The sequence below is a fragment of the Mirounga leonina genome, unplaced genomic scaffold, assembly GCF_011800145.1.
Source record: "Mirounga leonina isolate KUSES-001 unplaced genomic scaffold, KU_Mleo_1.0 Mir_115, whole genome shotgun sequence".
Lineage (NCBI taxonomy): Eukaryota > Metazoa > Chordata > Mammalia > Carnivora > Phocidae > Mirounga > Mirounga leonina.
Window position 1 is genome coordinate 9,349,940 of NW_023270268.1, and position 27,247 is coordinate 9,377,186.

At 45.8% G+C, this 27,247-nt stretch overlaps 1 protein-coding gene across 1 annotated transcript in view; it reads right to left on the minus strand.

The window, feature by feature from the left end:
* Positions 1–2,671: 2,671 nt before the first annotated feature.
* The window catches only part of ULK4 (unc-51 like kinase 4), a 580,245-nt gene continuing 555,669 nt past the window's right edge, over positions 2,672–27,247 (minus strand). Inside the window, exons 36-37 of the mRNA XM_034992636.1 lie at positions 5,449–5,534; positions 2,672–2,843 (exon numbers count right to left, since the gene is read on the minus strand). Of these exons, the coding sequence (XP_034848527.1) occupies positions 2,780–2,843; positions 5,449–5,534 (150 nt within the window). The 3' untranslated portion in view covers positions 2,672–2,779. The remainder of the gene's footprint in view (positions 2,844–5,448; positions 5,535–27,247) is intronic.

The window sequence follows — 27,247 nt, forward strand, 5'->3', positions numbered from 1 at the left end:
GTGACTTCTTGCTTCTCATCCCTGTACTTCCCTTCTCAGCCCCACTGAAGCTTGAGGCTTTCACGGCCTCCTAAACTTTGTCTGGTCTTGTCTCCGCCCGCCCTACTTCCCTACCAGTTCCTTCCTGAATCTCCTACCTCAGCTCCTGCATAAATCCATGGATTCTGCCACCATACTTTTCTGTCACCAGGGGAGGGAGAGAAGGAATCTTGCTTCAAGCCAAGAGCCTTAGCCCCCAGAGGTCCCGCTTTCTGAGCTGTGTCACAGGGATAAAGCCTGTGTGCAGTCACAGAATTGACCTGAGAACCTCGTGAGATAATCTTGAAAAGCCTCAGGGTAATAGGGGAACCATGAAGAGCTAGACGAGTTCAGAGAACTGTAAGAGAAAATTCTGTTTCTGCATCCTACAGACCCACAGCTTAGCTGCCCCGATGATTGTCTTCTCCTCTCAGGAGACCTGTGGCCAGGGTGTGGCTCTTCAGAGGGACAGACCCCTCCCCTGGGCACCTGCTCTCAGGCTGTAAGTTAAGGCAAGGTCTTGAAGTTTTGGGCCTGCTGTTCACGGAGGGAAAGGTAGTTCTGTGCAGCCATTCACCTGGTCATCTCCTGCTCCCCAGTCTGCTCTGCAACTTGTGACCCCATTTGTCCCTGAAGAGGCTCACCTGATGGTCGTAGCCAGTTAAAGAGCAAATAGCTGAAGCACGAAAGTGGGGGAATGAGGGCCAGTAGGTGCCTTCTGGGCCCCATGCCACTGCCAGAATCCTGAGAGCTCTAATGGGCCAGGAGCCAGGGGCCAGTTCTCTTAGAACTGGAGCCAGCCTGGGAAGCCAAATAGGAGGGTATGGGCCTCACATGGGGAAGGGTTAGGCCTCCTGCTGCCCACCCAGCCAGGCCTGTTCGTGTACCCTATGCCCGATCTCAGTGGGGCCAGGGCTGCTCCTTTACACTTGGCGCCTTTACAAGAATAAAAAGGATCCCCTAACTCCAGGTTGACAGCCTCACGTCCCTGTGAAGCCTGGCCTGGGCTAGCCTCAGTGCCCTAGCACCCTGCTTGTCCCTTGCCTACTCAGATAGCTTTTCCTGAAAAAGGCAATGCCGAGGGGCTCCGGGCCAAGAAGGGTCCATTCAACAAAACCATTCTGGAATGTTAAAATTTTTCTGTTTTACCTCAAGCAGCAAAGACGACTCCGTGCCCCTAACTAGAAAGGGTAAAGCAGAATCTTCCAGTGCTCTGAAATACCTTCTGGGAAGACTCCAGGCACAGAACTCCAGGGCAGTTCTCCCAAGAACTGAAGGGAGAGAACAGATTTATTTCCTGGGAAAATAGGGAGACCCTTGCCTGTTCTCTGGACCCAGCCAACAAGGCGACTGGAGCTGAGGGCCAGGCCTCCGGCTTCTCCCCCACCCCAGGACCACAGGCAAAATGAGTGGGGCATGGAGCGTCCTCACCATGGGCGGCGAGTAGGCTAGGAGACATGGAAGGAGACTGCGTGGGCCACTCTTGTGCCGTAACCTCTCCCAGCTTGAGCTCTGGGTACCCCGCTGCGGGGCACACAAAGGCTGTGGAGTCAGGTCCTTATTTCAACCAGACTCTGGGGCCTTGGGCAGCCGGACTGCCCCCTCTGAGCCTGTTTTCTCTCAGGAAATGAAACTAAGGCGGCCTTCTTTGTTGGCTGTGGTGGCGAGTAAGGTAACACCTAGGCTCCTGATGGAGTTGGACACAGAGAACTGCTGTTTTCAGTACTAACCGCATGGAGGCTGGCAAGCTACCCGGACCACGGTGGCAAGGTGGGGCTGTTGGTGACGACGTGACCAGCTTCCTGTGATGCAATAAATGGGGCCACCTATGCGCGCCCCCTGGTGCTTATCCCGCCCACTCAGCCTGCATGCCCTTTCCTTTTACAGATGGGGATACGGGCCCCAGAGAGGCTAAGGAAGGGCCTCAACTTGCTCACGTGGTTCGAGCTGCCCAGGACCCACCCCTACCTTCCAGGCCACATTCAAGAGTAAGCCTTCCTCAGCATCACAGTCCCAGCACCTTTCTGCAGTGTCCACCAAATATTTCCATGGGCTTCTTACATACATAGGAGGTTTAAGGGCATATGTGTGACGGAACATGGGAAGAAGCTGAAAAGGTTCTAAGGATAAGGGGGTAATTGGCAGGAGTTGGCATCAAAGTAGAACCCCTCCCCCCCATCACAGCACCTAGATGGGCAGACTTTCAAGGAAGCCAGGGTTCCTCAAGTGTTTTGCATCCTTTAGGCAAACTCTGCACTGCCTGTTTGTGGAGCCTTGCCCAGCCCTCCCCAGGATTCGTGGATTCAGTTTGTCCCTGAAAGGTAAAAGTGGGAGGAAGGCGAGGCTAAAACTAGCTTCCAAAGGCTTGCTCTGGAGCTGCGGCTGGGAGAGCATTCACGCCTAGTCCTGTCTTTTAAATCTTCTCTGGAGAAAGAGGCTCACAGATGCCGCAGGCTGAGGACTGTGGCTTCTCGCGTCCTTGATTAGCACAGGCTTTTGTGGAGGCCTACCTAGCCCACAGAGGGAAAGCACATTCTCAGAACAGCTAGCAAACCTGTGGTTTCCAGATGCATCCCGCAGGAATGAAGGAACCACTCCATTCTGAGTGGGTTTCCTAGGGCCCAGGATTAGTGAGAACACCTCAGCCAGAAGGTTCTGGGTTCAGCTGACTTTATTAGGTCCAAATAGAGCTATGGGTGGCGATGTGAATGTAGCCAAAGGCTGGTGCTGCAGAGCAGGCCTGTGCTAAGTGCCTTCTTGGCTAGTGTCGAGCAGCTTGGAGGATTTCCAGGGCCAAGGAAGCCACCACACTGTCAGCAGACGAACTGTGAGAAAAACCAGAGTAGAAACACTTAGCCACCTCCAGGGCAAGATGCGCCCTCTTCCAAAGGGGCCGGCCTCTTTTGTACCTGAGTATCTGATGGACCAGCTCCTTCATCAAGTTGCCCTGTGTATCATCTTGAGGCGCAGAAGCAGGACACTCAGGCTTCAGGGCCTCAAGGTGAGAACCCCTCAGCCCACAGTCCCAGAGGCTCCAAACTGGCCTTGCAGGCACCCCTAAACTAGGCCTGAGCTCCTGCCCCCCCCAACCTGACACTGCGCTGTAAGGCAAGTCAGCAGCCAGCCCCCGCCTAGCCCGGGTCCTGCAACGGGCCTGCCCAGAGCCGGCCTGCAGCTGACTTGGGCACAAGGGCCAAGACCCCAGACCTGCCTGACTCTTTGCTCCATGCTGCCACTTCCTGGCCAGTCATCCAGGAGGCTTTGCGTTTCTTACTCCCCTAGGTGTGGATGTGCAGTCAAGAGCTTAACATGGAAAATTCGCTACTGGAGCTAATTGAGACCCATTTAAACCTTTGCCTTAACAACTGGTAGCAAGGAAAAGAACGACATACGGCACTGCCTTGAAGTATAAAATTAGCTCATGGCAGACTCCTGACTACACAGAAATAGAGCTGTCGCCAAATCACCTGGGGTGGGGGCGCTGCATGAGCGGTGGGTCACAGTGGACGGGGCTGCGGTCAGGAGATGGTGCCGCGCATTCCTGCTGTGCGCATCAAAGGTCCCAAGGGATGGCAAGAATGTGTTTGAACTCCGCCTGATCCCGGCTGAGTCAAGGCTAGGCTGGTGGGAGTCCTGCCGCCCACCCTGCCCACCAGAGCAGCCCAGAGGCCCCCGTGACTGGCAAGGAGGTGCACCGACCTCTGGCAGCGCCACATTGGAACTGAGAGCCCGGCCACCCGCTCATTCTTGGTCAACATAAGACCTTTTCTGGTTGCGCCAGCCGAACGGAGCCCAAACAAGACAGCTTCTTTAGCAGCAACCTCCCCAACCCAACTCTTGAGATCTGCCTGGTGTAGGCATTTCAGTTGCTGCAGTGTTGGGCGTGGGTGCAGGAGGGGCTCCCAGCTTTGTGGAGCACTGAGCTATGTTTTGACACATGTGGTCCAAATCTGGGTCCAGCTCTGAGGGGTGCTGGCTTTGGCCTCCAGGCAGCTGGAGGCCCCTGCTGGCTGAGGGCTCCCACAGAGGCAGGTGCTGGAAAGGAAGGGCTCGTGGGGCTCTCCGCTCAACTCCCGTCTGCAGTGGCTCTCCCGGGCCTCCTTGGCACGCATCCGCTCAGAGTGGCTTCATCATGGCACAAGACCAGGTCTCTGGGGACAGATGCCACATAGTCTGTGGCCCAGCCTAGGGAGTCCCTGGCCATGCCTTACACCACAGGGGCCCAGCAGAGCGAGGAGGGCCCCCCCAAAGCTAGCCTGTTCCTCCCCCTACCTCACAGAGACCACGGATAACCTCCCTCTGTGGCTTAAACTTGAGAGGAGAGGGACTGGGGTTGTCTAGGAGATGGCATCCCTTCCCCACAGACCACTTCTTAGCAATGCCCCAGCCATGTATTTTTCTTCAAATTAATACTGAACCCAAGACACCAGGAAGCAGAATTCAGAGAACCCTGTGGTTCTGAAAACCAACCAGGAAACCCCAGCACCCATTCCGTGTCTTGCATGCCCAGTGAAGACCCGGTGCCCCAGAGAACAGCTCAGGGGACTGTGGCCCCCGGCACCTCCCTCAGCTCTGGGGACGGTGGCCTGACCGCAAGCCCGGCTCTGGCGCCGTCACTCACAGTGAGCCATCCTCAACACAGTCTGACTGCAGGATGGATGCCTGCAGGCAACTTTCTTCTTATTCCCATTAAGTTTTCTTCGGTCACTTGGCATTAACAGTTCAGATCTAGTGTAACAACTTGTAAGCCCCACCCCCCACCTGCCACCACCTCTCAAGTTCACGATGTGTGTGTGGGGGGGTGTCACTGTGGGATGAACCCCCCCCGCAGCCCTTATTTTACCAAGATGATAGCGGTGCCCACCTTCACAGCAAGTGAGGCGCTCCTGGGCGACAGGGCAGCCCCAGGCTGTGAAGCTCACTGCCAGGAAATACTGCACACGCGGAGGGAGAGCTGAGGACCAGGAGGCTGACCTAACCGCACACTGTCAGCTTCTGGGTGACACACAATCTGTTCTACAGGTCCTAGGCTTTCCCTGAAGACGTGGCCAAGAAAGACAGCCTGGTGCTGTCAGTCCTGACCCCAGCCCTGCCCAAACCCCTGCGAGGTGGTGACGATGAGGCCATGTGTACACGGGCTGGCCACTGCCTTCCTTGTGAGGTTCATCACATCCACTCCTGCCGTCCTCCCCATCTCTCTTCCCTATAGATGGGAATATACCGCCCCCCCAGCAGGGCTAAGACATTCTACTTTTCTCCCTACCCCCTGCTGACCTCCCCAAACCCCCACCACCAGCACAGTGGGGATTCCCGGAGGGTGGAGGGGCACAGCGGCCCCTCCCACACTGGCAATGACAGGCTGGAAGGTATGGGTCCGGGGGTGTGGGGAAGCCCAGTAGACTCTACACTGCTCCTCCTGGGCCTACTTACCCCCCAGCCGGGGCCAGCCACTCCAGAGCCTGCAGAAGGCTGCCGGCATCCTTAAGGCTCTCCAGGTGTTTCTTATTGGATGTGACCTGCAAGGGAGGGAGAAGAAAGTGGTTGGCTGGCCCATCCCTGACTTGGGCCCCACTGGATGGGCACTCTGGGTCTCAGGCTACTGGCGGTGTTAGGGAGCATGCCCCGAGTCCTACCCCCCTCAGGGCACTGCTGACCAGAGCACTAGAGGCAGAGAGTGGCGGCCCCTGGTGGGGGCGGGGGGGCGGGCGCTGGTGAGCAGGAGGGAGTCCATTGGGGCTGGAGATAGGCCAGTTCAGGGTGGGGTGCCTCCTGTGGGTCCCTCAGGAAAGTCTGTGTTCTGGAAGCCTGAACTTCTGAGTTAGAGCAAATGATGGTGAATGAACTTTTCCAGTTGTTAGAGACAGGACTACTTGGGGCCTTGAGCCCAACACAACCTCTTTCATACGGACAGAAGTATCATAGTTCTGGGTGTCTGGAGATCTGGGGGGCCTGAGGGAAGAAGTACTAATAACCAAACCAGCGCACATACCCCTTCCCGAGTACCCTGGGGACTGGGCCCTGGCTCAACACCATGGTCCTGGAACAGGAAAAACACATGGGAATCTCTGAGTCTGTGGTGCCTATAAGCTGAATCATACACTCTCAGGGTTGGAAAGGCCTAGATGGCAGTGGACTCAACCCGGGCTTCCAGAGACCTCCTCATAAAGCCCTCTGTAAAAATCCACGTCTGCGAGGCAAGAAGAGAAGGCTTTAGGAATGAACCTTGATCTAGTATGAAACTTGCTCCTCTTAATTCAACTTCTGTGCCCTATTTTTGTCTTCATTATAAAAAAAACCATTTTATAATAAACGTTTGCATGGTGCTTTACCTTTCAGAAGGCTCTGCAGTCTCCTGTTAACTTTCTCATCTATTATTTTTATTCACTTTGCAAGGTAAGCATATAGGGTGTTTTGTAGATGAGATCATGGAGGCTTAGTGAGATTAAGGGGACACAACAGAGGTACCCCTGGAGGCCAATCCTAACCCCACCCTGAAGCTAGAACCAGGCTGGCCTCAGCTGCCCCCCAATGCTCAGGTGGTCTTTGTCTTTCTACCTGATCATGGTGACCAGGGCTGGATTATCATTTCCCAGGTTCCCAAGAAGAGCCTGAACATTTCTTAATCACTCATGGTGCTGGGAAGGCCGCAGGGGTAATTAGACCTTAACGCGGACTCTAAATTACATGTGAGTGAATTTGCACCTCCACAGAGATCCTATCCCACCTTCTGAGTGTGCCAGCGACCAGCTGCCAGCTCAACTGCATCAGGTGTGATTTCTGCAAAGATTTGCATCTTAAAAGAGCTGCCTGTAAATTTGTTCTGAAATTACACCCAACTTGATGAGTTCAAAGGCTGCTATTTGAAAACGTCAGCTGTAGTTCAATTATGTCTGAAGTAAGCAAAAACACTACAGGGGTCTTCAGAGAGAATTCCCACCGGATTTTTCTCAAAACTGTACCGCATACAACTCAGTTGAGCTATGTCCAGAATCACTGCCCTGACCGGCCCTACCGTGGGACTGTGTGCAGAGGCTGTGCTCCGAGGCAATTATCCCACAAGTTGCAAAGAAACAACAAGACTACATTTGCTCACAAGGTGAGTTAAAAGGTGCAAATAGAAAATGACAGTGAGAATGAGGTGATCAAAGGAAGAGATCAAAGCAGCATCATGTGCAGCTGACCTAAATGTAACCATAGATGATGCCAAAAGAAGTCATTGAAAACTATGTGATTCAGCCACTTAACTGAACTCTTATTTTCTTTAAAGATTTATTTATTTTAGAGAGGGGGAGAGTGTGTGTGAGTGGAGGAAGGGGCAGAGGGAGAGAATCTCCAGCAGACTCCCCACTCAGTGAGGAGCCCAAAGTGGGGCTTGATCCCAACAACCCTGAGATCACGACCTGAGCCAAAACCAAGAGTCAGATGCTCAACCGACTGAGCCACCCAGGTGCCCCTTAACTGAACTATTAATAACATCAGTTGTCCTGTATATAAAGATGAATTAATTAGAAAATAAATATTTTAAATAACATCCATCAGAGGTTCTAGTTCTCGGTCAGGCTGAGAAAACACATGCCACCCTTTTTCTCCCTCTAACTGCAGGTATAAAACCTAAACAGAATGCACAGCACAGCTATTTGGGAACACTGAAAAGTGAACAGCAACAGGTAGACTGGGGAAATGCACTGAATTCAGAGCACCACTAAACTGGTGGTGAGCTCACCACTTCTTTTCCTCCAGTATAGCCTGGCTTGAAGTCGGCACTGTGGAACAGAAGAGAGAGCTCCAGGGGAAACCAGGATGCAGGAATGGGAAAGGAAACTCCCAAAAGCTCACAGAGAACAGATAAAATCTTCTAGGTTTTTACCCCTCTCTTTTTCCTCAGTTCTTTTATCCCAGGCCCCAGGCAATTCTGTGAAGGCAGTGGCAACAGCACTAGCAGTCAGTGACAGGAGCCCCAGCAAAACCTACCCCCCTCCCCACATGCTCTGTTCTCACCAGTGTTTAGCCCAGACATGGCAGCAAGCGAGCCAGACAGAAAATGGGAGATGCAAGAAACCAGAAAAGTATTGGGGAGGTAACAAATTAGGAAAAACCTGAGAAACAAACCCCATAAAACTGTTTATAAACTCATAGGCTTACCCTCAACCTGTGTGTGCGTGGAACTGATCCAGATAGCATACCAAAAACTTAGAGAACTGAGCTAATAAACCTCTGTCCAGATCTCAGACTGATCTCTAGAGAATAGACATACAAGACAGACCCAAATAGCATTGCAAATGCTTAGAAACTGACCTGACATTCAAATTACTATTTTAACCTGCAGCCTGATCATAACCAACATAATTCCTTGCTCAAATGAAAGTATCAATAGTCTCTGTAGGGTTCCAACTAGGCACAGAGTCTCATAATATAATATTTAAAATAGCCAAGATAAAATCCAAAATTGCTCAGCATCCAAACAACCACAAAAATCTCAACTCACATGAGAAAAGACAAGATGTTGGAATTATCTGACAAAAACCTTAAAGTCCTGTAAAAATGCTAAAACAAGCACTCACTAATGCTCTTGAAACAAGTATTAAAATAGAATGTAACACTCAAAACAAGTATTAGAGTAGTATTAAAATAGAATGAAGTATTAGAACAGAATGTAAAAAATTAGACAATATAAAGGAGAACCAAATGAAAATTTAGAGCTAAAATTATAACACCCCAGTTTTAAAAACCATGCCAAATGGATTCATTAGCATAATGGAAAGAGGCAGTGAACTTGAAGACAGATAAATAGAAATGATCCAATCAGAGCAACCAGAGGGAAATAAAGTTTGAAAACACAAACAGAGCCTCAGGGGCCTGTGGGACAATAACAAAAGGTTTGTGTCACTGGAGTTCCAGAATAAGAGGGCAGAGCATGAATGGATGAAAAGTACTTGAAGAAATCATAGCTAAAAGTATTCTAAGTGTGATGAAAGACATAAATCTACAGAATCAAAAAAAGTGATAGACACTCAAATAAGATAAACCTAAACAATCCACATCCAAACACATCATAATCAAATTTGCTGAGGACAAAGAATTGTGAAAAACAGCAAAAAAAAAAAAAAAAAAAAAAAATGTTACTTATAGGGGAACACTGATTTGAATTACTGTGGATTTCTCATCACACTGAGGTCAGAAGAGAGTGACAACATTTTTAAAGTGCTAAAGAAAAGTATCAAACTAGAATTCTATATCTAGCAAAAATATCATTCAGGAATTAAGGTGAAATAAAAACATTCTCAGGTGAAGGAAAGCTAATAGAAGCAGAACTTCTCTAAAGAATTACTAAAGGAAATCTTCCCTTCAGGGGCACCTGTCTGGCTCAGTCGGAAGAGCATGAGACTCTTGATCTTGGAGTCGTGAGTTTGAGCCCCACATTGGGGGCAGAGATTACTTAAAAATAAATAAATAAATACACTTAAAAAAAAAAAAAAAGGAAACTCTTCAGAGAGAAAGGAAATAACACCAGAAGGAAACTTGGAACATTAGGAATGAAGAAAGAGCAACAGAAATGGTAAATATCTGGGTAAACATAACAGACTATTCTCTCTCTTTAAAATACATTTGACGGTAGAAAAGCAGAACATATAATATTGTCCCATGGGATTTTCAACATATGTAGACTTATAAGAGAAATGGAACATAAAGGGGGGAGGATAGAGGAGTCTATAAAGTGGTAGGGTTTCTATTTATAACTGAAGTTGTAAAATACTGATTATAAGTAGATTGTGAAAAGTAAAATCTTTTATAATCCCCATAGCAACCACTAACAAAACTTATACAAAGAGATAGTAAAAAATACAATAGTAAAAAAAACTTATAGAAGTCTTAAAAAATACAGTATACAAAATGTTAAATAGCTTAAACCTAGTCAGGAAAGAAAAAAGCAAGAAAAGGAAAACTGAGGGGATAAACAAATAAAAAGGTAGACTGTATTCTAACATATCAAGATTTACATTAAATGTAAATGATCCAAATGCAGCAAATAAAAGATTTTTCTACATGACATAAAAATGACCCAACTATATACTGTCTACAAGAATCTTAATTCAAATAGAGTGAGATAAGTTGGTTAAAACTAAAAGGATGAAAACAGGTATACTATCCAAACATGAATCAAAAGAAAGCTAGAGTGACTACATTAATATCAAAGAAGACTTCAGGACAAAAAAATTATCAAGGATAAATAGGGACATAACATTCTGATAAAAAGGTTTTGTCATCAAGAAGATATAACAATAAGTGTGCACTCATTTAGCAATAGAAATTAAAAATACACAAAGCAAAAACTGATACAACTGAAAGGAAAAACAGATAACTACAACTGAAGTCGGATGCTTCAAACCTACTTTCATAGTAATAGATAGGATTGGCAGAAAAAAAAATCAGCAAGGATACAGAAGAGTTGAACCACACCATTAACTAACTGGATCTCATTGACATTTGTAGAGCACTAAACCCATCAATAACAGAACATACATTTTTTCTCAAGAACTCAGGAACATTCACCAATGTATACAATATTCTGGATCATAAAACAAATCTTAACTAATATAAAAGAACTGAAACCATATAAATTATATTTTTGATCATAAACTTATAGAAATTAATAACGATAATGGGAATATCTCAAATCCCTTGAAAATTAAACAATTTACTCCTATAACCCAAAGATCATTTTCCCAAGGAAAATTTAAAAATTAGAAAATATTTTAAAATAAAGTTTAATAAAATACTTTAACAGTAAAAATGACAATATATCACTGCTAAAGCAGTGCTTAAAGAGAAATTTATAGTACTAAATACTTAACATTAAACACAAAGAAAGGTTCAAATTAATAATCCAAGATTTCATGTTAAGAAACTAGAGAAAGAGTAAGACAAACTGAAACTCAAAGAGGGAAGGAAAAAGGAGCAGAAATCAAGAGTAATGTGGTACACATAAGTCCAAGTATTATCAATATCTACGTTAAGTGTACATTTAACAAATACTACAAGTAAAAGACTAAGATTTTTCAGTCTTGATATAAACAAAACACAACATAACTACACACTGCTTACAAGAAATGTACCTTTTTAGATACAAGTGCACAGAACAAATGAAGGTTAAAGAGTGAAAAAAGACACTACACAAACAGAAGCCCAAGAAAGTTGGTGTAGCTAATAACAGACAAGGTAGACTCTAAGCCAATGATCATAACTACAGGTAAAGAGAGACATTTCATATTTATAAAAAGATCAATTGACCAGGAATATGTACACCAAGTCTAAATTCTACATGCACTTAATAACAGTCTAAAAATAAATTTTAAAAAATGATGAAACCAATGTAAGAATTAGACACCATAATTATATGGGATACTTTTCAATCTCTCCCAGGAGCATGCAGACCAAAATCACAAGGGATGCAGAAGATTTGTTTTTTGTTTTTAAGATTTTATTAATTTGACAGAGAGAGGGAGAGAGCACACAAGCAGGGGGAGTGGGAGAGGGAGAAGAGGGCTCCCCGCTGAGCAGGGAGCCTGATTCAGGGCTCCATCCCAGAACCCTGGGATCATGACCTGAGCTGAAGGCAGACGTTTAACCGACTGAGCCACCCAGGGGCCCCTGGATGCAGAATTTTTATACAAGATTAACAAACCTGACCTAATTGACATAAATAGAAAAACTCATCTAACAACTTCAGAATATATATTCTTTTCAAGGGTATATATACATTATACCACAAAATATACCACATGCTGTTATAAAGCAAGTTCTAGCAAATTTCAAAGGTATTAATCCAACAAAATACATCAGGATCTATATGCTAAAAACTTTAAAAGATGCTGATGAGAGAAAAAAACTAAATAAGTGGATATACTATGTTCATGAATTGGAAGACTCACTATAGTAAAGATATTAATTCTCCCCAAATACAGGTTTAATGCATTTCCAATCAAAATCCCAGAAGGATTTTTTTTTTTTTTTTTTTTGGGAGAAAGCATGTGAGCAGAGGGAGAGGAGGAGGCACAGGGGCAGGGGGAAAGGGAGAGAGAGAATCCCAAGCAGACTCCACACTCAGCATGGAGTCCAATGTGGGGCTTGATCCTGGGACCCTGATATCATGACCTGAGCCAAAAATCAAGAGTCAGATGCTTAACCGATTGAGCCACCCAGGTACCCCTCCCAGAAGAATTTTATGTAGATATAGACTAGCTGATTCTGAATTTATATGGAAAGGCAAAGGAACTACAATAACTAAAACAATTTTGAAAAAAAGCAGAATAAATTTGGAGAAACTGCACTACACAATTTTAAGATTTACTATATAGCTACAGTAACCATGATGGCATGGTATGGCAGAGGGACAGACATATAGATCAGAATTGATAGCCCAGAAATCGGCCCACACAAATACTATCAACATTTTAACAAATGTGCAAAGGTGACTGAATGGGTGAGAGATAGCCTTTTGAACAAATAGTAGTACAACAAAGAATGCTTATATGCAGAAACATGAACCTAGGCACCTATCTTATACCTTAAATAAAACACAATTCAAAACGAACCACGAATCTGAATGTATAAAATGTAAAACTATAAAACTTGTAGAAGAAAATATAGGAGAGAATCTATGTGACCTTAGCTTTGTTGATGAGTTTTTAGAAAACAAAAGCACAATCCCTGAAAAAAAAAATTGACAAATTGGATTTTACCAACATTAAAAACTTTGCTCTTTGTGAAATATTGGTAAGAGAGTAAGATAAGCACAGACTAGGAGAAAATATTGGCAAGTCACATATCTGATAAAGGACTTTTAACCACAACGTAAAAAGAACTCTTTAAAATTCAGCAGGAGAACAACCCACCGGACTGTTAAAAATGGGCAGAAAATCTGCATAGACAATTTACCAAAGAAAGTCTTATGGGTGGCAAATGAGCACATGAAAAAGCACTCAATACCATTTGTCATTAGGGAAATACAAATTAAAACTGCAAAGCAATACAACTACATCCCTATCAGAGTGGCTAACATTCAGAAAACTAACAACAACGGATGCTGGCCAGGAAGCAGAGTAGTAGAAACTCTCATTCATTGCTGGTTGGAATGCAAAATGGTACAGCACTTTGGAAGATAGTTTGGCACTTTCTTATAAAATTAAACATGGTCTTACCATATGGCCCAGCCATTGCGCTCTTAGGTATTCACCCAAGTACACTGAAAACTTACGTTCTCACAAGAACCTGTGTGCAAAAAGTCTGTAGCAGCTTTATTCATAGTCACTAAAAAGTGAAAGGAACCAAGATGTCCTGTGACAAGGAAATGAAAAAACAGTAGGGAAAGCATTCATGCATTACTTGTTGTCTAGGTCTGATTGGGTCTTTAGAATGACATAGCAGTAAGGTCTGGATGATTTTTGAAAAGATAAGAGTTTTAATTTACCCTGCTGGCACATGCACCCCAATGTTCATAGCAGCAATGTCCACAATAGCCAAACTATGGAAAGAGCCTAGATGTCCACTGACAGATGAATGGATAAAGAAGATGTGGTATACACACACGCATGCACACACACACAGTGGAATATTATGCAGCCAAAAACAATAAAATCTTGCCATTTGCAACAACGTGGGAACTAGAGGGTATTATGCTAAGCGAAATAAGTCAATCAGAGAAAGACAATTATATGATCTCACTGATAGGTGGAATTTGAGAAACAAGGCAGAGGATCATAAGGGAAGGGAGGGAAAAATGAAACAAGAAGAAACCAGAGAGGGAGTGGTTGCTGGAGTGGAGGGGGGTGGGAGAGATGGGGAGGCTGGGTGATGGACATTGGGGAGGGTATGTGCTATGGTGAGCGCTGTGAATTGTGTAAGACTTATGAATCACAGACCTGTACCTCTGAAACAAATAATATATTGTATGTTAATTAAAAAAAATAAAAAATTAATTTACCCTAAGTTATTTTGTCCTGTGATACCGATTTCCTGTAATTAGTCAAACTGGCAATATTAGGATTTCCAGTGGCTTTGAAATGATCCTTAGGAGTGAATGACTCCTTTCTCCCAGAGTTTGGGCTCCTCTCATGCCACTGAAGGTTATAAATTAAGATAGGAACGAACCTTATTTTAGAAACATTCCACTCTACCTACCACACAGTGTGGCCCTGAACCTTCTATTTTCTTCGTACTTAAACTTTTTTGAAACCCAAATTGCGGGTCTGTTCAAGAGCCATTCTACCTTTTCTCTTTTGTGCCATCGAAGCCGAGAATGTTTTGTGCACACTGAGACCCACAGAAAAAATGTCAATGAGGTAGAAGTGACACTTGTCCACTGCAATCCTGAATTTCTGGCTCAGCCACTGTTGGAGAACTTCTCATGACTGTGATTAGACTCATCAAGAAAGAGCATTGCAGGGACTCTTTAAGAAAATAAATAATGTAAGAGGAGACTGGCAAAGAGTGTAAACATAACACTTCTTCCTGCAATTACTATTTTCATTACTAGCACTCAGCTAATTCCCATAAGCCAAGACAAACAAACTCAGTTTTATTTTCCAATAATGTACTATAGCCAAGGTTCCTGGACCTCTAAGAGTCCATGAGTGGATTTCATTATTTCCAAACGTTGTCCATTTCCTGTGAACAGTCATGCCTGCCTCATATTCCTCCTCGTTATGATAAAAATGTATCCGCTGAATACAGCGTGCTAGTCATTATCTCACGCGGAGACATCTGACTCGTAGCTGTGTGGCTAAAATCAATCAAAATGGAAACACGAATTATACTAAATACCTGTCGTTCCCTTGGTAGACAGGATGGCTCTAAACATGGGGTGTTTAAGAAAAAAATCAGAAAAAAGCTGGAAATTGGAGCTCAGAATTAAGAGCAACTTGGAAAGACTATTCCTCCACTGCTGTTTAATTGAGGATATATATATTTAAAAAAAACAACAGATAACGTACTTTGGGCAAACACACGACTTATTCAACCTGCTACTGTCACTTGAACATGATCGGTGTCAATCAGCATTCATGCATCACTGGGCATAACCAAAACATTGAAACGAGAGGCAAGTGTCCTGCAGAGTCAACCTTCAAATGCCCTACCAGGCTAATTAATTATAACGTAGTGGCTTTACACACACCCTACAGGACAGACTTGGGCTTGGCTCCTTCCTGGATTCCACCTTCCCAAAGGTAAACTCACAAAGAAGTTCTCTTCTGTCCCCAACTGTGGCAGGACACTGAAGTCGGCCAGCCCCTTCAGTGGGCAGGTGAGGCTTGACAATAGGGAGGACAGTGGCTTGCCCAGGGCACAGGGGCCACGCAGGGACAAATCCAGTCCTGGTGCCTATGCTCCTGATCAAAGGCCATCAAAAAGGTGTGAAGGAGAATGTACTTTAATTTTCTATCACGGTGGTACATCATGAATTCATGCTCATAAATATGACTCACAGCATCGTCCTCGTGAAGCTCATAAAATGTTCCAGGGTGAGCTTCTCTATTTAAAAATGGTTTTGGGGGGAATGGGAGATGCGCGGCTACAACCGAGTCAGGCCTGGGCAGCCCGTGGGGTTGTTTATGAGTGTGTCCTAACAACTGCCTGTGTCTTCAGTGATCCTGAATGTGTGTGGCCAAATGAAGCCAAGGTAGCTTTGGTTTTCTAACCCAAGAGGCCTCCGGACAGGCCCAGGCAACACTGAGAGATGAGAAAAATCTAGGAGATGAAACAGGCCACGTGGAGCCAGCCCAGGTGCTCTCTGGTGCTTGTTATTACAGACACACACTTCACACAGGGGAGGTTTGTTTTCATTCCTTGCCCTTCAGATCTCCCAAATACAAGTAAAAACAGGCAGGTAACTATGACAACTCTACTTCAGAGAGTTTAAATTTCAAAAATAAACCCATCCGCCGAGCCCCTTCATTTTGTTCTCTTAACAGATACTTTGTCTTCTCTCAGCTGAGGGTTTTAGGTGACTTCAAAGCCATTTTACCAAACGCATATCGAGACATGCTGTCTCCTTGCCATCAGATGCCAGGATGGAATCTGGGGATGAACCTCTGGAAGGTGTGAGGGGAAGCTCCTCTCCCACTTTCTGCCTGGTGTGGCAATGCTCACTGTGGGCCTCTCCAGAAACTTCTTGAGCTGCTGCCAGGGTCCTGCCTCCCACATTCACATTAAAGCAGGGCTATATTAATATACACTGCTCTGCATCCAGTCCCGCACGCTCATCACGCCTTCCATGATGCTGAGTGCACCTGGGGTAAAATGGAGCGAATCTCATACAGCTTTCAGTCGCGTCATGGCATCCATGCCTTCCCTGGAGTCCATTTAAAAACTTTATGTTCCTCAACAAAAGCAAGTGAGGCCCCTTCCAACTAGTAAGGAGGGGGGATGACTGGAAGGAATCTAGAGGTATCCCTGATTCCTGTAAGTGGATCTGCTGATTTATCACTAAGGCGTAAGGGGTTCTGGCTAGAACCTACACTGGGACGTCTCCAGGGAAGACACAGGGCTTGCAGATGAGGCAGGCCACTGCAAAGCCTTGCTCACCTAGATGTGGCTGAGACTCCCATGAACTCAGGCTCTCTGGAGGGTGCCAGAGGTCTTACACTAACCCTGAATGGAACTGGGGCATACGCAGTACTATCTGTGTGTCCAGGCTGACTACCATGGAGGGATTCATCTACACTCTGCAAGAAGCACAGTTTAGCTTTCATTTGCAGTTGAGCAGCTTCGAGGCCCAGAGAAACGGTGGCAGCTGGAATATATTGATTCCTCAAGTTGAAGAAGGCTGGGGCAGAAGAAGAAGAAAATGGCTGACAACCTCTTGCTCAAGGGTACCCATGAGCTTCCATGTTGAGTACTCAAGAAGAACTGGGGGTGGGGGAGTGTGCCCAGGGCATTAGCAGGTGTGCACAGGCAAGGCGAACAAATCTTAGGTTTCAGGTAGGAACTGCTGGGATTCACCTTTTTAAGACTAATTGACCTAAGAGGCCTAGGAGTAGAACGTCTTGGAATTCAGGTCAAGGAAGGAAACACCTGGACAACCTTGAAAAATAAATACTAGTCTGCTCACTTCCCAGAAAAGGAAATGGAGGCTAGCAGGGCTTCTGTGACTTATCCCAGGTCACGTGGCCGGCAAGCACTGGCACTGAGGTAGGACCCAGTCTTCCCAACGTCAAGACCCATGCCTGTTCTTCCCAAGAGACCACTACATCCTCACATCTGCTGTTGAACACCCTGTGCAGCTGGGGTTGGCTTCTGGGCTGGTTAATAATAGTAAGAGACTGACTGATGGAGTGTGATTTCACTTTGAGCTCCTCCGCCGACACGCTGGTGATCTGGAGTAAAGGCTCGCCCGCTCTGTGCTACCGCATACCCCGCCCCTTGCGAATCATATGGCACCCTCTGCTCCTCACCATTGTTGTTGTGGACTCCCATCATTTCCAGTGCAAGCAGGGACCACAGAATTTCTCTCCTAGACAGAACTGGGGCTCCAGGTGTTGACTGAAGGACCCTGTGGGTCATGTGTCCTGTCTGATAAATGGCTCCTGATGTGGAGACCACCACTCATTTGGTGATTTCCTTCACTGCCTGGCTACCAGAAGGCTTTGTGCATCCCTCCTTGCATCCATGGGTGGAGGTCTGTCCTTGCTGGTGATGGGAAGTGAGTTATGAGTTTTCTGGGCTGCCACCGTGGACTATTATTTCCTGTTCTCCTCACCTCACAATGACCCTATGAGGAAGGTCTATGATTCCATGTTAGAGATGGGGTGAGGTTACTGGTCAATAGTGGAGCTGGGATGGAGACCCTGGTCCCTGGACCCTGGCTGACTCCATTGCTCCCCCTGCCCTAATCACCACATGCTGCCCTCTGCCTCTCCCTATCAGGGTCTGGTTGCAGGAACACTCAACACAGAGACAGAGCCAGCATCTGACCAGGGAGGGTAGGAGCTGACGCCTCCCATGAGTAATGAGAGGCTAGCATTCTGGCATGAGGGGAGCCAGCCCCAGCTTCTAGGAGGAATGGCTGGGTCTGTAGTATTTAAGAGCTAAGGTCAAAGTGGGGAGCACTTTCCTCTCAACTGATATTTCCAGATTTGGAAAAGTAGCCAGCAAAGGAGGATGGGTGGTAGGCAAACATTTGAATTATCAAATGGTATGGCTTTAGTGAGAACACACCAGTGTGGGAGGATTTTCTTCTTTCTCTTGACCTTCCTTTTCTCCCCCTGGGGTCTGTATGCTCCCAAGTCTAGCCCGACACCCCCATTCTCCTCTCTTGCCCAAACTGCTGCCTGCACATGTGGGCACCTGCTAAATCCAGGGGCCATCGAAATAATAAGCTGAGGATTTGAATGTTTTCCCTTTTCATCCTGTAAAACACGATTATTTTCTAGAAGAAAATTATCCATATCTATCTCCTTCATTTTGGGCCAGCCAATTCTCTCATCTCTCTGCAGGGCAGTAAAAATGCCCTTATTGCTTAGAACTGTCCATAATTATATCAGTTTCTGGCCATTAAATCTAGTAAGTTTAAAATGTTGAATATAATATAGCTGGTTTGGGAAATCTTTTAAGCCTGATCCAACTGACTAGCTACAACAGCCAGGTCCAAAATATGTGAGGAAAAAGCAGTTGTAATTGGCAAAGAACTATAATTGTGGACCTCGTGTGGATATAAGGATAAACGAGAGGATGGCCCAGAGAAACTTCTGGTGAAATACAGGATCCATGCCATTTTCCTTGTCCGGGGGCGGCCAAGTGCTTAGAAAGGCAAATATGAGACAGTGGATTTCCGAAGCAGTGGTGCTAGGATGTCAACCATGGGATGTGGCTGGAATCATTTCCTCACAAAATACCCAAGGTAGCAACCATCACGTGATTTGGAAAGCATGAGAACTTGAGTCGCAGGAAGTTGAAGAATTGCATGAGTAGATAGAATGTGAACTTGACCCAATAAAGTTCCAGCTCATCCTTAGGAATACTACCTGGTCATACTGAGGTGTCTGACAATGGGATCCCTGGTCTGTGGTATGAGCTATGCGTGTGTAAGGGTAGGGCTTTGAGGTGGGAAAGAAGCAGATAGGAGAAGTGGCTTAATAGTACCCATTTCCAGCATTTTCTCTGAACCTTCTAGTGGATGGGAAGACAAAGTAGAGCGATGTTGATGTCAGGTCAACAAGGCTACATAAGCCCCCACAGCTTCCTTCTTTCCTCAGTTCCTCAGTTCCTCACTTCACCAAGCGAGGCCACTGTCAGCCACTACACCACTCCGCTGCGATTCAGCCATTATGAATACGAACAATCAGGAAAATGCTCACAACGTAAAGTAAAAAACGTAAAAAATAAACACATATGTGGAACATGACTACAATCACCTGAGTATGGGTATATGCTAAGTTTGAAGCCTCTAGTGTTATAAGAGAATTACACACCTCATCCTCACTCCCAAGGTCCTCAGTTTAATGAGCAGTGGGCAGAAAAGAAACCACAATAGTACATGAGACGACAGGTGAGAAGCTCTTCTGGCAACTGTAAAGGGTCCTACACACATTAGTTAGTATGATTCTGTGCTCCAGATGACACAGTGTATTGAGCACCTACTATGTGCCAGGCCCTATTTGGAGTCTCCGGATCTAGTGTGTGGAGGGGGGTCAAGTCAGAGCTGTGGCTGTGAGAAGCAATGAAAAAGTAAGCATAATAATTTGAGAGAGCAGTAGGTACCCTGAGCAGGAGGAGAGGAGACCGTGTGTGCGGATCGGTGGCCAGGACAAGCTCCCTGAGGACAGAATGATGAGGCCACCGCACCAGCCATGAGAACAGTCTGGGGACCCGAGTTCTGCAGAGGGGTGGGCACAGTAGCCATGCAGGTCGTGAGGGGGGAACAATGCTGCAGAGACTGGGCACAGAAGCACGGAGTCAGCTGGCAGGGGCTGCAGAACTGGTCCGGGGGCGGCCACGGGGACCCCATCCAAGAGCTTACCTGCCAACCCCGGGTCCCCAACCACACTGACTTGACCCCTTCTGTCTTGCCTCCTACTGAGCCTTCAATGAAGCCAAGACGAGACGCTGCCTGGACCTTTGTCCTCAGTGGCAGAGACTGCACCTTCTCTGGCGGAGGCGTGGACTAGGGGGGGTGAGTGTGCCAAATGGGCCAACCCCTTATTGTAGGCCAAGTGTCTACACAGTCCCTTTTGGGGGAATACGAGCAAAGTCTACATCCTAGACTTCGTGACGTGGAAACAGAACCCTTGAGATTTCTATCAGGACTCTTCAGAGACGAGGAAAAGGTGGACATAGAGACCTTACATTTGAAATGGGTGACATGATCACAGACTCATTCTCAGAGTGCAGGGGGATAAACTCATCTATGATGACTAATCATCTTTTAAGCCGACTTATTAGATGAGCATTTGGGTTTCTGGTGACTACTTATTAATAAATGGTGAAACTATTAGCTAAACGAGCGAAGTCTTCAACCTCCTCCTGACACACACGTTATGACTGGAGGAAAAAGTCAGTTGGTTATGGCCGGCCATGAATTCCACTTGTAGTAACATGCTCCATGAGCAGAAACATCTTTGCTGCTATGAAGTCACTGCATTCGCACGTACAAGGAGGGAGATGACATGGGGTTGGGGCCTAGTAACTTGCCCCCACAGGCCTTCAGGGAAGCCATGACAAATGACTCCAAAAGCATCAAGCTGGGATCTGTTAAGTTCAGAAAAGAGGGCTTCAGGGACTCTGAGGGACATTCAAGGCAGCCAGGTCTGGAGACTGAGTCTGGGCTGGAGCCTGGGCCTCCAGTCAGGAAGGCAAGTGAGGGAACACTTTGGGGCTGGTGGGCACTGCGCAGTTTCCACAGCCAGCAACGGTGTGGATGCAGGGAGCGGCCTGCTTTGGGAGGGACCTGCCGGCCTTCCTGGGCCTCAGAGGCAGGTGGCTTCTGGGTGGCTCGCTATCACCTCAGCAGCTGCCCCAGCATGTGGCAGGACAAGGCTGGACACAGGCAGGCAGAGCCGAGGGTCAACTCATTTCTTCTTCTGCCTTGCACTGTCCTTCAAACTTCACCTTGTACTTCTGGGACTCTCGAATGATCGGGGGCTGCTGAAATTTCCTCAAACTGGTAAAATTGGGAAGAAAATGACATGGAAAGAAAAATCAGAGCACATTTGGTTTACATGATTAAAGCTAACAGGCACCAATTAGTCAAAATTTAGGCCAGATATTGACTGCTGGACAGCTGAACATTCCCATGGTGGCTGTTGTTTTTTGTTGAGAGACTTAATCAAATACTGAGAGACTCCATTTGGAAGCATTTTAATAACGACCCTTCTGAGAACATGAGTCGCCCCTGTGAGCATCTCGTCCTCCCCTCCCTCAGGCAGACCACAGCATGAGGACAATCTTTGTGAGGCCTCAAGAAAGCCTGGCTCCAGAAGGAGGGAGGGGAGTTGTGAATCCTGGGATTTCACCTCAGAGTCAGGTCAGCTGTCAGCTGACCCTGAAGCATCCATTATGCACAGCTAGGTGGTAACAAGGAGCTGTGTGTGTGGTGGGCGTGGGTGGGCTTGGGAAACTCCCAGGAGAAGCCTGGGGCGAACCTGGTGACCTCCACAGTGCTGAGCAGAATTGGTATCCACAGGAAATAGCTTCCTGGACAAGGGTCAAACTGGCCTTGGGATAAAATTAACTGAAGCAGAGTCTCAGAGGCTTCCAGGGCAACATCAAAGAGCCCAGATCTTCCTCTGTAAAAGGCTCTGGCAGGCTGAGTTGACCCGCCTCCACAGGCCTCTATCCCTCCTCTTTGTGGGGAACTCAGGGGGCTGGGGAGGGGGAAGCACGTGGCTGTTGCTGGTGACTGGACAGGGTTCAGGGTCCTGGAATCAAGGGAGTTGTGGCTACCACGTGGCAATTCCTCATGGCCGCCTTTTGGGCTGCCTGGGGCACTTTAATAGGGATGCCAGAGCTTTGGTCCAAGGGAGTCTCTGATGGGTGAGTCAGAGCCTCTAGAAAAGCCTCGGGTTGGCTACAGACTCTGCTCACACATCTTTGTAGACCAGAACGGGACACCAAGAGGGCCTTGCAGGGTTGAGGTCCTGGAGTTCTGAAACCCACAGGGACTCCATCTCAACCGAGGCCAGGCACCATGGGGGAATGCTCAGGAATAGCTGGTTTGGCCACAGACAGGCTAGACTATTGTTTTTCCACATTGTCCTTAATGGCTCACAGTCAAGGTCAAGCTGCCTGGAAGCCTAAGAACATTATCCAAGAGGAAAAGCTTCCAGTGCTTTCAGATGAGGTGGTGCATACATGACTTCTGTGTGCTTCATGAGCCCCAGGTTGAATGCAGAAGTATCCTTGGGAGGTTTTCATTGAACGGAGGCAGAATAGACTGAGAAAAGGATTTCTTTCCCTAGAGGGGACAGGGATATCTCCTACTCCTCCTTCTAACTGCAATGCTGCTACACCTTCCTCCGAACAGCTTCCTCTCACTCCCTTGGTCCCTCAAAAGCACCCTGCTCAGGACTGACTTACATGGAGCAAAGGTGATGCTAACAGGAAGGTGACAGCTTTTAAGTAGAGAATGTGGTGTGGTGTGTGTGTGTGTGTGTGTGTGTGTAAATGTGCTGGGAGGGGGTGTTTTGAGGCTCTAAAACACTTTCCTTAGATAGACTCACTTATCTTGAAATGAGGAATACAACGGATGGCAAAAAGGCAGAAATCCTACAGACTAACACGGTAACCTCTGCATGAGGTCATAATGTGACAAGAGCTATAGTGAGAAGGCCTTCACATGCATTACCCCAGAGTGAGCGGGGGGTCCTGCTGCTCTTCTCATTTCCCAGAGGAGGAAACTGCCACCTCGAGAGGCAAAGTGGGTAACCGAGGTCTCCTCGACTCAGGACCCTCGGTCACAGTCACCAAGTGACACTGAGAAAAAATGAAGGGGCCAAGTCAGGAGTGTGAGGTGCGATGTCTACGAGATCCAGATGGCCTGCCAAATAGGCACCGAGCTGTGACTGCGGATGATCTGCTGGCTTCATGACCCACATCTGTGTTTCTCAAATGGGGGTGGTCTGTCCCCCAGAGGACACCTGGCCATGTCCGGAGATATTTTTGGTTCAAGTCACAACTGGGGGTAAAGGGACATGCTACTGGCATCTGGTGGGTAGAGGGGAGGTGCTGCTACACATCCTAGATGCACAGGACAGCTCCACAATAGAGGATTATCTGACTCCAATTTCAACAGCACTGAGGTTGACAATCCCTGGGTTAGCCACCAGATCCTTGCTCAGGCAGGTTATGTTGTCGCCTTCTCATGCTATACTAGGATGTCTGGGGAAATTCAAAAGGCTAGCTCCCCCCCGCCCTGTTTTTTTCTGTGTGAGGTTAAGCCTTGGATTAGCCTTTGTCTGATGCACGATACCCTTCCTTCTGTGGTCTGTGGGTCTGAGACCATCACGGGATGTATCCCACCCTAGGACGAACTTGTGCTGCAGGGGCCTTCTGAGCTTCCCAAGGCTGAGAGGTCCTGGTGGAGCATCCTTGAAGGCCCCCGTGCTCCACCATCCCTGCATATGGCTCTAGAAAGTAAAGGCTTCACACACAGATGCTGACAGGCAGTGGAGGAGCCGACCTGCGACCAGACCAAACTGGCACTCAACGGTCATCCCTATTTTCCCACGTGACCCACTTGAGTGAAAGGTTTTTTTTTTTTTTTTTTTTTTTTGAGTGAAAGTTTAAAGCAAGCTTTATTACACTCATCTGAAATTAGTTCTGTAAGAGTCTTAGAACAGATCAGGATTCTAGAAGAGTTAAAGTGGGATGAGCACGACATCCTTATTTTGCATTTTTGTATTTATTTTGTATTGAGTATAATTACTCAATCATCATTCCAAGATAACTTACCCATCATTCCAAGATAAATTATACTTGGAAATGGATAATTTCATCCTCCTCCATTAGCTTCACTAATAATTTCAATGTAAATCCTTGAAAAGAATAAAGGTCACAGACTGGAAATCTTATGTGTCACCTGACATGTCCTTTTATAGAAAATCCTAGAAACAGATTTTGGGCCTAGGATAGATAAATGAGATCTAGGAACTGATGGTCCTGTGCAAATGCGCAGTCTTCCAGCATATGGATCAGGTGGTTTCGGGAGAATGTAGCATGATCCAAAAGCTCCCTTGGTTAGGAATATTATGAGGCTAAAATCCCTTTCACCCCACAACAAAATGGCACCATGATTCAGTTGCTACCTTGATGAGATGCTTAGGTTCATGACAGTGAAACATGAGTTAAGATCATAGGAATTCTGGGACTATTTTAATGAAATGCATATATGAAAAACAAATTCTTATGCAGATTATCTACTTAATGGACCTTCACAGGATTTCCTTTAAACAGTACAATCTCCATGTCTCTTAAAGTTACTCAAATGATAAAACATTTGGTTTTACAGTTTCCTATAAAATTAAATTACTTAATAAAAGAGAAGTGTATAATAAAGTACTTGAACATAACTGTAGTTGAAAGGGTGCTGGGGAAAGTCCTTGACTCTTTGGCGGCTCATCTTTTTTCCACTCTTGATACTTCACATGACCCAACCTTCGGTTTGAAGGTACAATGAAAATACTACTTATTAGTATGAACTGTTATGTGTGAAAATTATGGACTGTTTTCTGGATTAGTTGGAATACATACGTATATATTAGAAAAAAACACACATACACACATCACATAAGCATCCCAGGACAATGACGGGCAAGGTTGTTAGCTCAAGTTGGAGACCAAGAGATAGATCATCACTCAGAGAAAAAATGATCTGTAATATACAAAAACCACCTGCTCAAATAGGGGGCCCAGAGTTCAGAGAAAAGAGGGGAGGATGGACACATTCAGATGGGGGAGGATATAAACGCCCAACCAAGGGAGGGATTGGGGGCCAGGGCTAGACATCCAGGTAAGGTACTCACTCCACCCAGCTGAGGGTCCATGACCTTGAAGCAAGCCCCTGACTGACTCCACATCCATACTTCTCCACTCTTCTGCCCAGGAGACTCAAAGGATCACTCTGCACTGTCCTAGGGCCTTAGTCTCAGAGTTAGGAAGTACAAACAAAGATCTTTCCCTTCTTCTAGGTCTCTTTTTTTGATTTTGTTGTCTTTCTCTGAGTGTATGGAGATGGGGAGGAATGAGCACCACTCCAAAGTTCAACCTCTGCCTTTCATGCTTGGATCCAAGGTGGCTGTAAGACCACATTATATTAGCAGCTGGTCCTGCTAAGGTGTACTGAATGCTTACTGCGGGCCGGGTCCTGTTATAGGCACTTAGGGATGAATTAGCTCATTTGAGTTCCTAAGAGTTAAACCCTGTTAATGTTCCCATTTCATATATGAAGGGACTGTGGCACAGAAAGGTTACATTTCTAAGGAAGCTATTAAAAAGCTTAAATAAGCGACACTGAAATTGAAATCCATAAAATGACAAAATTTGAGATAAAGTGCATTGTTGTCTATTTATTCATTTTGTGTATTAAAACAGGTGGCAAAAATTATTACAATAACTCTTTTTCTAAAGACAACATCTTTCTAAATTATTTCTTTTTAACCATCTATATCACATGTAGTTTTTACTTAGTCAATACAGGGCTTCTAAAATTATGCTTTTAAAAATGTTTTTCTATGTCCCTTCTATTTCCTGCTCACTTTCATTCTGTCTTCATGTATTAATAATTTTTTTTAAAGATTTTATTTATTTGAGAGAGAGAATGAGACAGAGAGAGAGAGCACGAGATGGGGGAGGGTCAGAGGGAGAAGCAGGCTCCCCGCCGAGCAGGGAGCCCGATGTGGGACTCGATCCCGGGACTCCAGGATCATGACCTGAGCCGAAGGCAGTCGCTTAACCAACTAAGCCACCCAGGCGCCCCATGTATTAATAATTTTTAACAGCTTTATAGGGGGTTAATTGACATGACAAACTACACAAACAGAAGTTATACAGTCTGCTAAATTGTACGTATGCATACAATTGTATACATACATGAAACCAACACCATAATCCAGATGGTGAAAATATTCACTGTCCCCAAAGTCTCCTCATGCCTATTTGTAATCTCTCCCTTCTCCTCTCTGCTCCCACCTCCATCTCCAGGCAAGCACTGATCTGCCTTCTGCCATATATACTATTTTGCATTTCATAAAATTTTATGTAGATGGAATCAGTATATATTTTCTAGCTACTTCCACGCAATATAGTTATGTTGAGACTCATCCATGTTGTAGCATGTATCAATAATTCATTCCTCTTTATAGCTGAGTGGTACTCCATTGTAGGGATGGATATACCAGTGTGTTTATCTGATCACTTACTGATGGACATTTGGGTTGTTTCCAGATTTGGGCTATTACAAATGGAGCTACTATGAACTCGCATATTCTGCTGGTGGGAATGTCATTACCACTTCTGATGACCTTCATTCCTTTGTGTCGATACAGATTTCAATCTGATATCCTCTTCCTTCCAACTGTAGGGCTTTTTGTGGTGCAGGTCTGTCTGCTGGTAATTAATTCCTTCAGCTTTTGTATATCTGAAAACGTCTTTTTTTTTTTTTTTGCCTTCAGTTTTGAAAGATATTTTTTGCTGAATAAAGAATTCTAAGTTGACAGTTTTCCATTCACTACGTCAAAGGTGTCACCTCATTGTCTTCTCTCGTGCACTGTTTCTAAAAGAGAAACAGGCTGTCATCCTCATCTCTGTTCCTCTGTATGTTTCTTTTTACTCTGGCTACCTGATTTTTTTCTTTATCACTGTTTTTGAGCAATCTGATTGCAATGTGCCTTTACTATTCTTCATGTTTCTTGTGCTTGGGGTTCACTGAACATATTGGATCTGTGGGTTTATAGCTTCCATCAAATTTAGAAAAATTCCAACTACTATTTCTTCAAATATTTTTGCTGCCCCCCCTTTTTTTTTCAGGGACTCCACTGACACATGTGTTAGGCTATTTGAAGTCATCCAAAAGCTCACTGATGCTCTTTATCTTTTTCATTATTCTTCCTGTGTCCCATTTTGGACAGTGTCCATAACTATGTGTTCAAACTTAGTAGATTTTCTTCTGTAATATCTAGTCTACTGTTGATTTCTTTCCATGTATATTTCATCTCTAAGAGTTCTATTTTAGATCTTCTTA